Raw genomic sequence first — 12522 nt, 5'->3', positions numbered from 1 at the left:
CTGCTGTATCCTGCATCTCTCTCTCTCTGCTCCCCTGTCATTCCGCTGCATCGTGACCCCCAGACACACAACACATCCTCACGTTTTCTGTTCCTACGGCCCAGTAGTTCAACGGGGGGGGGCCTTTGCGCCGCCTTCTTCACATCCACGCCGCTTTCTCGTGTCCCTCGCCGCTCCTCGTCTGAATCTCTCCCATGTCTCTTCTGCCCTAATGCCATGCGGTGAAACTGTCACTGAAAACCCCCTCTGTCCAGTCCATACTGCACTGCTCCAGTTCCATAACGAAATGTGCTAGGGATATAAAACCTCCCACCTTCCAGGGCCTTTCAGGAGGATATTTTTATAGCCCCTCCCCCATGTACCTGATATCCAGCTGCATGGATGACCAAACTCCTCTTCTGTTTCCCCTGTTCTGAACCAGTGCTGGCACGCTGCCCTGTAGGTGTTGTGCTGTACCGGGGTTGCCATACTCCTCCTTCCTTACAAGCAACGCCTGAGTGCCCTGCAGCCCTTATACTACACGAAACAAACGGGACTCCCAGCTGCACCTCTGAAAAAGAGAAAAAACATCTGCTGCCGTCCTGCTGCTGCTATCTGCCCATCCCCTGACCTGGACCCTCAATTACCTTTTATGTTTCTGTTCCCTGTCCCCGAACCTGCTATATGTTAACTGTCCTCCCCCTTGCTCTACCCCTGGGACTGCTCTACCTGCCACTGTGCCTCACCCCAGGCGTCCCCACAGCTAGAATTTGGGTCCCCCCGATGGCCGGGGGCTGTGTTAGGCGTGCTTGGCTAGCTAGGGCAGCTATGGCAACTAAAGCTCCCCATCACCTCACTTTACAGTCTCAGCAAACATCACCCGAGGTGTGTGCTAGATTCTGGTGTCACTCAGTCCAGGCGGAGCGCCCAGCTGGCATTCAATCAGCTGCTTTCCCTTTACCCTCCTACCTTCTCCTAGTGGTTTAAACTAGTGAGAAGGTGGAGAAGGGAGAAAGAGGAGCCGGGGAGGGGAGGGTCTAAGTGTAGGAAAACCTACTCCATCCTCCTCTTGCCTTGAAGAACAAATGGTACATTCATCCAGTGCCGCCTGCAACCAGAGAGATTCCCCAGGGAAATGAGTGCAGAGCCGGACTATAGCAGGAGCTGCTTCAAAAGCCCAAGGAAAGCTTCAGCCGCCTGCCAGGGTCAGCAGCCATGGGAAGAAACTTCTGCTTCCTGCTGGGACTTCTGCTGGCCGACCAGACCTTCAGTAGTAAAGCACAGGAGAGGTAAGACCCGGGTGCAGCCCTGCTCCTCCTGCCCCGGCCTCTGATCCCCCCGCTGCTCTCCCAAACCTCGGGGCTGCTCCTGCCCCCGATTCCCCCCCCCCCATCCTCCCTCCTCCTCCATTCCCAGGGCAGCTTCTGCCCCCCCCCCCTCCTTCCTTCCCGGGGCTGCTCCTGCCTTTCTGATCCCCCCCCTCCCTCCCTCCCTCCTCTCTTCCCGAGGCTGCTCCTGCTGTGCTGGCTGGGGACCACCTTCTCCTCCTGGGAGAAGGGAAGCTGCCTCCCATCGCCACAGGCTGTGGCAGCTTCCTTTCCACTGCAGCCCCCCTTTTGTCCGGAGCCCGGGATTTCGCTCTCCCTTCCCGCACGTGGCTCATTCAGCCAGAGTGAAGCCGGATGGTGCTTTCTTTCTTTCTTTCTTTCTTCTACTACTACTTAACTTTTCTATAGCACTACTGGACATACACAGTTCAAACCACACATAAGACCGTCCATGCTCTATACAGCCTACAATCCAACCAAGACAAACATACAGGCAAAAAGAGACCTGGGAAGTCTATCGTGGATCGCAGGGCTTCAGATCCGGTGAATCCCTCCGGCGGATTCTGCCCTGTGGTTTCCCTTCTCCCCCGGGAGCTGGAGTCTGGAATGAGGCCCCCTGCCCTGCAGCATCTTGAGAGGTGGCTGCAAGTTTCCTGGGGGAAGGGCTCAGAGGTGGCCCCCTGGGCGGCAGTCCCTCATCCCACAGGCTTTGGTGCTACCAGATGCTCACCAGCACTAAATGCCCAGGCTAGGAGAGAGCCCGAATGGAGCAGGGATCCCGGCAGCCGGCCCTAGAGGTGGCTCCTTGCATTTAAAGCAAGAGCACTAGCTGGAGTCTTCCGGTCTCCTCCTTGGGCTCTCTTTCTTTTTGTGATCTTTTTCCCTGTCTTTTTTCCCTCTGGCTCTATAGGTGTTTCTTGTTCCTGAAACTCCTCCTACCTTTCTTTTGCTAAGGTTAGGACTTTTCATAAATCAAGTGTTGCTGTTCTGATCTTAGCAGGCATTAAATGAACAAACAGCTGAAGAATGGAGCTCTAAAAACAAATCGTAATCCTGATATTAAACTGTAAGCACCTTTTTTTCTCAAAAGGTATTGATATATCTCTATGTATAGATACATATATATTTTTATATATCTTTATAGATATAACCATGAAATTAGCATGTGGCACATTTTAAAACTAATCGGAGAAAGTTCTTCTTCACTCAACGCACAATAAAACTCTGGAATTTGTTGCCAGATGATGTGGTTAGTGCAGTTAGTGTAGCTGTGTTTAAAAAAGGATTGGATAAGTTCTTGGAGGAGAAGTCCATTACCTGCTATTAATTAAGTTGACTTAGAAAATAGCCACTGCTATTACTAGCAATGGTAACATGGAACAGACTTAGTTTTTGGGTACTTGCCAGGTTCTTATGGCCTAGATTGGCCACTGTTGGAAACAGGATGCTGGGCTTGATGGACCCTTGGTCTGACCCAGTATGGTATGTTCTTATGTTCTTATATATAATCATATCTTGTGCACAGTTTATTATTGTTCCAGTTTTATGTGTTTAGAGCTCCTTTCTCATTTATCAAATCGTGTCATGGCATTTTCGCATGCGAAAAATGCCTTAACGCACGTGGTAAGCACCATAACGCATGGTGCAATGCAACATTTTTAAAGGGGAGGGATTGGGGAGGAGTCAGGGGCAGGATTTCAGAAAAAGTGGGCTGGTTTTGCACTTTGCAAAGCCATAACGCACGATATCGCACAGTTTTAATGCTGAAAATAACTAAACCTTTTTCAATTGCGTTAAGCCCATAATGCAATTTGTGATTTTTTTTTTGCAAATTCCGTTTTGGGCATTTTTAGGCTGGGGAAGGGCCTGAGATGTGGGAGGAGAGTGGGTAAGTGTTGCGTCGAAAGTGGACCCTTGGGCCGAGGTGGGGTTGATGCAACCTGTAGATAGGGACCTACCGGTCCCCACAGTTGGCAGGTGGAGTGGGCTGATAGGCAGAAGCCGCTGAATCTTCACCTATACCAGTCCTTGTCACCCACGGGTTGAGCCTTTGGGTACCGGGGCTGGCAGGACTTAGGTGGGCCTCGAGATAGAATAGCAAAAGAGGCTGGTTCAGCCCAGAGACAGCAGATGAGGATAGTGTAGTCCTACCCTGGACTGGGTCAGGTTCTGGAAACTCGGGCGCCAATGAAACAATGGCAGACTGAGGGCGCTCGAGCAAAGGTAGGCCAAAGCCTAATAAGTCCACGTCTGGGGAGTAGGCTGAAGAGGCGTCCAATGGTAGGCTTGAGTCAGGGCCAGCGGCAATCCAAGGGCTGTGGCAAGCAATGCTGAGGTCTGATCACGGAGATAGTCAATGGCGTAGTCAATCGAAGCTGAGGTCTGATTATGGAGAGGTCAATAACGTAGTTGGACAATGCGAAGGTCAAGGTCTGGAGCGTAGTCGGGCGAAGCGGAGTCAAAGTCCATGTAATCAATCTTCCAGCCTCGCAAGGTCCTCCTGTAATGTATCACAATCCGCTTGAGATTTAACTACTCTGCATTATTTTGTGTCATCCACAAATTTGATAACCTCACTCTTCGTACTCCTTTCCAGATCATTTATAAATATATTAAAAAGCACAGGTCCAAGTACAGATCCCTGAAGTACTGCATTGTTTACCTTTTTCCACTGTGAAAACTGACCATTTAATCTTACTGTCTTTTTCCTGTCTTTTAACCAACATGCAATCCACAAAAGGACATCACCTCCTATCCCATAACTTTTTAGTTTTCTCAGAAGCTTCTCATGCAGAACTTGTCCAACACTTTCTGAAAATCTAAATACACCACATCTACTGGTTCACCTTTGTTCACATGTTTATTCACCCCTTCAAAAAAATGTAGGAGATTTGTGGCACTTGTGGCGGAGGAGGATCTTTGCGGGAAGGCCAGGAGAGCACGCATGGCTTCAGCAGAGAAACGTGGAAGGTATTGTGGATACCCATGGACAGTGGCAACTGTAGCTGGTAGGTAACTGCTCCCACTCTCCGGAGGATGGGAAAAGATCCAATGTATTTTGGTGCCAGACAATGCGAGGGGAGTGCTTGGTACTTAGCCATACCTTTTGACTGGGTCTAAAGAGTGGAGCTGACCGCCTATGAGCGTCAGTGATTCTCTTCGAATGTTTTGCGACTTGGGTGAGTCATTCTTTTATTTGATTCCACACGTTACGGATACTTTGCGCCATGAACTGTGCTGCTGGCGACGGCACAGAAAATGGTACAGGCAAGACTAGTCATGGTTGGCGTCCAAATTCCACAGAGAATGGGGAGACATCTGTGGCAGCAGCAAGATGTGTATTATGTAATAATTTGGCCCAGGAGAGTAAGTCGACCCAATTGCCCTGTTGGTCATTTACATATGATCTTTGAAAGGCTTTCAGGGTCCAGTTAGTTCTTTCGGCTTGGCTGTTCGCCTGAGCGTGGTATGCTGAGGTGAAACTTAACTGAATGTTACATTTTTTACATAAGGCTCGCCAGTACTTCACGGCGAACTGTGGACCTCTGTCCAATACGATTTCTTTAGGTAGCCCATGTAGGCAGAAGATATGCCTCAGGAACAGTTTGGCGAGTTCAGGGGCTGATGGAAGGCTCCAGAGTGGGATGAAGTGTCCCATCTTGAAGAAGCAGTCAATGATGACCCAGATGACGGTGTTTTTTTTAGACAGAGGATGGTCAGTGATGAAATCAGTTGATATGCTGGCCCAGGGTTCAGTGGGTGCAGGAAGTGGCTGGAGAAGTCTCCATGGCTAGCTGGTAGGCGGCTTTTGTTGTGCACATATTGGACATGAGCCCTCATTGTTGCGAGAGTCTGTTACCATGCTGGGCCACCAGTGGAAGCATCTCAGCATTTCCAGGGTTCGTGCCCGACCAGGATGTCCAGCTAGTTTTGAATCATGGGCCCAGCAGAGTACGCATTCACTTAGTCGACGTGGGACAACCGTTTTACCAGCAGGTACTGTTGTAGTCACTGCAAAGGACACACAGGCCGGATCAATGATGTGTCTTGGGATGTCTGGAGTGTCCTCAGGCTCGAGAGAGCACAAGAGTGCAGCTGCGCAAAGGTTTTTTGAGGCTGGTTGGTAGCACAGCTCAAAGTTGAATCACTCGAAGAATAATGTCCAGTGGACTTGTCTAGGATTTAATAATTGCACCTCTTTGAGGTGCTCCAGATTCTTGTGATCTGTGAATATAGTAAATCTGTGTTGGACGCCTTCCAGCCAAGGGCGACACTCCTGGAGTGCTAGTTTGATGGCTAGGAGTTCACGATCTCCGATGGTGTAGTTCTGCTCCGCAGGTGAAAATTTATGAGAATAAAAAGAGCATGGTACCAGTGTACCCTTGGAGGAGTACTGGCTTAGCATCGCATTGGTTTCGATAGCGGACACGTTGACCTTGATGACAAATGGGTGGCTTGGATCAGGGTGTCGTAAACAAGGACCAGAGCAGAATGCTTCCTTTAACGCATGGAATGCTGATTGAGCTTGGGGACTCCAAACTCGGAGATTGGTTCCTTTCTTAGTCATTGCGGTGAGTGGAGCAGCTAATGTGGAGTAGTTGGCTATAAAGCTCCTATAATAATTCGTGAATCCAAGAAATCTTTGTAAGGCCCAGAGGCCTACTGGCTGGGGCCAGTCATGAATTCCCTGAAGTTTTTCGGGATCCATTGTGTTGCGTTCATGCCTATTCTCGCCCTCGCTCCACCCTCTCTATCTTTGTAGCGACTCCCTTCGGCTCAGATGGACAGATGCAGCCGTGGCTTCTCTCCACCTCTTGGTCCAGGTATCCCCGGGCTGGCTTGACGCTACGGATCCGCCATGTTCCTGATGACGTAAGGGCGCATGCGCGCAAGCTCCAGACTTGTACCAGCAAGGGCGCGAACCTTCGGAGGTGTCCCCCCCGTACTGACGTCATCCATTTTCAATTTAAAAGGTCTTTGCTAACTACAAACGAGTTATCAAGGAACTCCAACGGGACTTGCTTCTGCAGTCCACGCTACTTGCAACCATGTTCCGAGTCAGCACGGGGAATTCTTCTCTACTGCTCGGCCTTTTCAAACTTACCAGGAGTACCCGCTCCTCGGGGGCTCCGCTCTCTATTCTTGATTTCAGATTGTTGGACGGGATCCGGTACTCGCTCCTAGAGGGCCATTGTTCCTAATCGCTAAGGCTCCCTTCAGTCTAAGACGTTATCGCAGGTACGGAGATCGTGAGTTACCTTTGCACATTGCAGATTGCGGATAGGAATCGGTATTCGCTCCACGAGGGCCTATGTTCCTAATTCCTTTCTCATACTCTCTTCTTCCTCAGAAGATATTGCATACTTATACCTTATGGATTATTATTACAGATTAACAGATAGGAACCGGTACTCGCTCCACGAGGGCCTATGTTCCTAAATCTCTCCTAGCCTATTCCAGAAGCCATCCCATACACAGTTATTGTGAGTTCTATTTCAGACTGCTTACAAGAACCAGTACTCACCTGCGGCTCCTGTTCCTGAATACTGAAGACTCACTGTTGCATATAGCAGACACTCAGAGATCTACAATTGTGAGTGTATTATCTATCACTGGTTATGCCCAGCATACCCTGTCTACTCACTACCTATAGTCTCTCCTTACAGCTCAACAACTCAGAGATCATGGTTCCAGTATCAGAGGGACTTCAGCCCTGCCGGACATATCAACTCACTACTGCCACCTCTGGTGATTCTACTTCCAGTCTAATAAAGAACTATCTGTGTTTGTCTCAATACTCCAGCCTAGCCGGTAGTACCTCTCAGGATCTCCACTTGAGGGTGCTGTCAACTGCCATCGGCCCAGGGATTCACTATTTCTACTAAGTGTTATTCCTACACTAATAAGAGCGGTATCATCATCTACCACTCTGTGGGAGCCAACCCACATCAGACCATCACTCCTCTCTGCGGAAGCTGATCCATATCAGATAGCTACCTCCCGATGGGAATCATTCAGGTTGCTGGTTCATCTTCTACAGGAACAAGGCATAACAGTTGCTACTCCTTCCCTCTGGAAGAGCAGAGCACTAACAGATTGCTACTGCTTGGTAAGATCCATACTGAGTGCTACTTCGACCCCTGGCGGGGTGATCGTTTATAGCTTGTTAACTCCTTCAACGGAGGTATCCAGCATCCAGATTCATAACAGATTACTAACTCCTCCCCTCTGGGGGAGCAGATCTATAACAGATTGCTAACTCCTCCCCTCTGGGGAGCTGGTCTCTATCAGATTGCTAACTCCTCTCCTTTGGGGAGCTGGTCTCTAACAGATTGCTAACTCCTCCCCTTTGGGGAGCTGGTCTCTAACAGATTGCTAACTCCTCCCCTTTGGGGAGCTGGTCTCTAACACATTGTAAGTCCTTGATTGGAAGTAATGTACCCTAGGAATGGTAGACGATTCTGCTCAAAGATGCATTTTTCTAGTTTTGCGTAAAGGTGATTCTCTCGGAGACGTTGTAGAATGGTTCTGACATGGGAGCGATGGGACTTTAGGTCTTTTGAGAATATCAGGATGTCAGGAAAGTAGATCTCTGAGAATTTCATTCATCAGGCGTTGGAACACCGCAGGGGCATTGCAAAGGCTCAAAGGCATCACTATATACTCGTAGTGGCCATCCCTGGTGTGGAACGCGGTCTTCCATATGTCCTCAGGCTGGATGCGTATGAGGTTGTACGCTCCTCGCAGATTGAGCTTCGTGAAGATCTGGCCCCCTTGCAGACAGTTGAGCAATTCGCTGATGAGAGGTAATGGGTAGCAATCTTTGCGGGTGATGGCGTTTAGCCTTCGGTAATCGATGCATGGACGGTCCTCCATCCTTCTTCTTAACAAAGAAGAAGCCTGCTCCTGCTGGAGAGTCAGAAGGTCTAATGAACCCCTTCTCAAGATTCTCTTTTATATATTCGGATATCGCCTGGGTCTTGGGAAGCGAGAGTGGATAGGTCCTACCCTTGGGAGGGGTAGTACTAGGTAGAAGTTCAATAGGACAATTATACTTTCAGTGTGGAGGTAATGTGTCTGCTTTTTGTTTTGAAAAAACATCCTCGAAGTCAGAGTACTGAGCAGATAGGCCACCGAGAGTTGTAGTCTTCAGGACGGTCACTGCTGGGGATGCTTCAAGCAGTGTTTCTGACATTGTGGGCCCCACTGAAACACCTGGAAGGACTGCCAGTCAAATTGGGGTCCATGAGTTTGGAGCCAAGGGAGGCCCAGTATGACTGGGTGTTTTGAATGTTTCAAAACATATAAGGATATCCCTTCTTCGTGACGGGTTCTCACAGTTGGACGGAAGGCCACCATGTGGTGCGTGATGCGTCTGGGGAGATGTTTCCCTTGGATAGAGGCGATGCAGAGAGGAACCTCTAGGAGTTGTACTGGGATTTTCAGAAGGTTAACTATGTCATCCATTATGAAGCTGCCACTTGCTCCGGTATCGATGAGAGCAGTGGTGGCGAAGGAGCGAGACTCCATAGACAGGGTAACAGGTAGTAGAAGTTGGGGGGCCGGTGACAGTAGCGCCCAAGCCCCCACAGGGCTTAGGTCTTGAAGTTTTCCGGAAGGACCGGACAGGACTGCCTCAGGTGTCCGGAAGCACTGCAGTAAAGGCAGAGGCCCTGCTTCTTGCGCCAAAGACGCTCTTCGGAAGACAACCGCCCACGGTTGACTTGCATCAGTTCTTCGTTGGAGGGAGGCGGTGCCAGTAGAGCCTTCAACTGAGGGCTAGGGGCACATGCTGGGCATTGAGCAGAAGGCCGTAGTGCTTTCATTTCATGGTGTCGTTGCCGGAGGCGATGGTCAATTTTCCCAGCGAGGGAAATCAGGTCCTTTAGAGATATAGGAATCTCATGGACAGCAAGTTCGTCTTTGAGAGTGGGGGATAGACCCTCAAGGTAGCGTGCCCAAAGGCAATCCTCTTGCCATCCCAGTTCCAATGCCAGTGTCCGAAACTCCACCACAAACTCCGAAAGGGATCTGGAGCCTTGACTAAGATGGAGTAGGTGATGACCAGCAACCGCCTGATGACCAGGATCTTCAAAGGTCCGTTTGAAGGCGGTAGTGAACTGGGACAGTTGCATGAGGATGGGGTCAGAGTGCTCCCAAAGTGGAAAAGCCCATGCCAGGGCCTTCCCCTCAAGGCAGGAGAGGATGAAGGTTATTTTTATTGATTCCTTCAGGAAGAATGATGGCTGAAGGGAAAATTGCATGAAGCACTGATTGAGGAAGCCTCGGCAGAGGCATGGATCCCCATTGAAGCGAGGAGGTGCTGGCAGTGCCAGCAATGCTCTCGGTAGCAAGGTAGAAGTTAGGCCCACTGGATTGGCCATTGCTGCGTTCTACATTTGAGAGCAGAGTTCCTCTATGGAGGAGTCTCTATGGCTCGTCGTTGTTCTTGGACAGTTGTGGCCAGACCCTGAATGGTCCGTATGGCGGGAGACTCCGCTGAGTCCATGGCCTTGGCAACCTGTTGCGCCGGGAGGTGGACCCTTGGCCTAATGCAGGATTAGTAGGCTCCCTGGTCAGACCCAGAGAGCGCCTGCCACCAGGAGGCGGAGCACAAGAAGAGATAGAGGCTAGCTGGAGCTTCACCATTAGCAACCCGGAGTTCCCTCAGGTTGAGCCCTCGGTTACCGGGGCTGCCTGGTCTTAGGTGGGCCTCACAGGATCTCCTTGAGAGAAAGTTCAGAGGTGTGCCCACCATGATCAAGGGTGTGTGGTCAATGTTCAGGCCAGGAGTCCGGGGTGCCTTAGAAGGCCAGAAGAGAGTTTCTTAATGTAAGGCAAGGATCAAGGCCAGAGTCAAAGTACCGTGGATAGTCAGCCAAAGCAGGGGTCAAATATCAGAAGTCAGTCCATGGGTAGTCAGTCAAAGCAGAGGTAAGGTTCCAGGAAGCAGTCAGACGTGGTCGACTTCAGGCATAGGTCAGTTCCAGGCAGCGTGCAGACGTGGTCGATAATCGGGCAGAGGTTGGTTCCAGGCAGCGAGTAGACGTGGTCATAGAAACAGGCAGAAGGTCAGAGGCAGGCAGCAATCAACGTAGTCAAGAACAGGCTGAGATCAGTTCTGAGAAGACAGTTCAAGAGGTACTACCTGGGGAGACGAGGAGACAGAAGGACGCTGGAACAGGAGGATGCTGGAACAGAAGGATGCTGGAACAAGACTGGAACAAGACTGGAACGAAACTGGAACACAGACTTGAAACGCAGAGGCAAACTAGAAATCACGATGTGATTGACCCGATTGCCAAGGCAAGGAAGTGATGCCAGGAACTTCCTTTTATGCTGAGACTAATCAGGGCTGGGCGGTCCGCGCGTGCATGCCTAGGGGTGGGGCCGATGCCATGGAGGATGCCGAGCCCCACCATGAGGCCTGGCTGGAAGAGGAAGGCCCGATGACTGCCACTGCGGGACGCTGAGGCCTGGCTGGATTCGCTGCTGCTGCTGGGGAGGCCAACCCGGGACCTGCGGGCGCGGGCCGAGCGTGGACGGGACGCGCAACAATAATGTTCTTTGTAAAACTTTAATTTTGAATGTGAACGTTTTTTAAACTTCTTAATTTTGATTATTTTATTTCTGTTAGAAACATTTAATTACATCTGTATATATCACTTTGAATTATGTCATAAGATACAGCAATTCCAATGAAATAAATCATAAACCATGAGCTGAGCCTGCCAACGAAGGGAAGCCTAGTTGCTGATGAAGCATGGGGATGGGTGACCCAAGCCTGCAGAGGAGGGCAACTGGCTAAGGAGGGGCAAGGGAATGGAGGGATGGGAAGAGGAACAGAGAAACCCAACAGTGGAAAAGGGGGTGCAGAGCTGGTTGAGAGGATATAGGGAATGGATCGGGAAGAGGGATATTAAACCCCCCTCCCCCCAACATAAAATTCAAAATATTTCCATGCAGGAGGGAGAGAGACCATGCAGAGGAAGTAAGGAGGAGAAGGGAAAGACTGAAAGAAGAGGAGATTAGCAGAATAGTGATAGTGACAGGTATGGGAAATAGATGGGGGGGGGGGGGGTGGATGGAGCAGGAGGGAGGAGACCGGTGAGGATGAGTTGGGTTGGGAAGAATGACTGGTGGGACTTTCCTAGTTTTCCTTTTGGCTACATGAGTCTTCCCCATGTCCACATTACCTGGGCATTTAAATACAGGCTGGTCAGCCACACTCACAGATCACTGTATTCAGTGTTTACTTTTTTTTTTTGCTTGGGGTGCTGCTGTAATTTGTGTTGAGTTCAATACCCACAATCATTTTCTAAAGCTGGCTCCTATGTGACTCTGCACTTCTTGGCATTGAATTCCAACTTCCAAACCTTTGACCACTTCTCAAGCTTTCCAAGGTCACTTCTTATTCTCTCTACTCCTTCAAGCATACCCACTCCGTTTTAGATCTTAGTGCCATTTGTACAAGGACAAATTTTACCTTCCGATTCCTCTGCGATGTTGTTCACAAAGATACCGAACAGAAATCAAGTCCCAGAACAGATCCTTGAGGAACTCCACTTAACACTGTTCTCTCTTCAGAGTAGGCGCCATTTACCACTACTCACTGACGTCTGTCAGTCAGCCAGTTTGTAATCCACTCCAGCACCTTGGGCCCACTCCCAGGCTACTCATTTTATTCACAAGCCTTCTACGCAGGACCCTATCAGAAGCCTTGCTGAAATCTAAGTAAACCACATCCAGCATTCTGCTTTGATCTAATTCTCTACTCACCCAAACCAAACAATCAATCGGATTTGTTGGGATAGGACCTCAATCTGATAAAAAGATGATGTCTCAGATCCTGTAACCCGTTGTATATATCAATATCCTTTCCTTCAGCAGTCTCCATTAAGATCAGCACAGCAACACCCTGACGTTAGAAAGAGATAAAAGAGGTTTTCAGTAACTAGAGATATCTCTAGCTCCAAAATTTAAAGAACATAAAACTTGTTTTAACAGTTCACTTTTCTTGTTGATCCTACCTTTGCTGCTTTAATCAGCGCAATTGTTCACACAATCCCTTTTTGCTTCTCTCTAAAAACCACAAACAAAACCTTATTTGCTTTATTTTGCTCCCAGTTCTGTTACAGGTCTGGAAGTCTATTTAATGACACTGGTATAACAAATAATGGTACCCCTGAATGACTAAGAATCTTTACAAGCGAAA

General features: G+C 49.4%; 1 protein-coding gene and 1 long non-coding RNA gene across 3 annotated transcripts in view; one reads left to right on the top strand and one right to left on the bottom strand.

Moving 5' to 3' along the window:
• Nucleotides 1–266: 266 nt before the first annotated feature.
• LOC115099334 lies at nucleotides 267–12391 on the bottom strand. Its single transcript, XR_003858745.1, has 3 exons — nucleotides 12338–12391; nucleotides 12087–12225; nucleotides 267–550 (listed from the first exon to the last, which is right to left on the bottom strand). It is a non-coding gene; the product is annotated as an uncharacterized LOC115099334 (long non-coding RNA).
• PCOLCE2 (procollagen C-endopeptidase enhancer 2) overlaps nucleotides 1055–12522 on the top strand; it is an 84874-nt gene continuing 73406 nt past the window's right edge. The window contains exon 1 of one of the 2 annotated variants that reach the window (XM_029616919.1): nucleotides 1055–1268. In XM_029616919.1, coding sequence (XP_029472779.1) covers nucleotides 1195–1268 — 74 coding nt within the window. In that variant the 5' untranslated portion in view covers nucleotides 1055–1194. The remainder of the gene's footprint in view (nucleotides 1269–12522) is intronic. The other variant, XM_029616918.1, reaches the window with a different exon arrangement.

The sequence above is a fragment of the Rhinatrema bivittatum genome, chromosome 9, assembly GCF_901001135.1.
Source record: "Rhinatrema bivittatum chromosome 9, aRhiBiv1.1, whole genome shotgun sequence".
NCBI classification, from domain to species: Eukaryota; Metazoa; Chordata; class Amphibia; order Gymnophiona; family Rhinatrematidae; genus Rhinatrema; species Rhinatrema bivittatum.
This window is presented reverse-complemented; position numbering and strand designations above follow the sequence as displayed.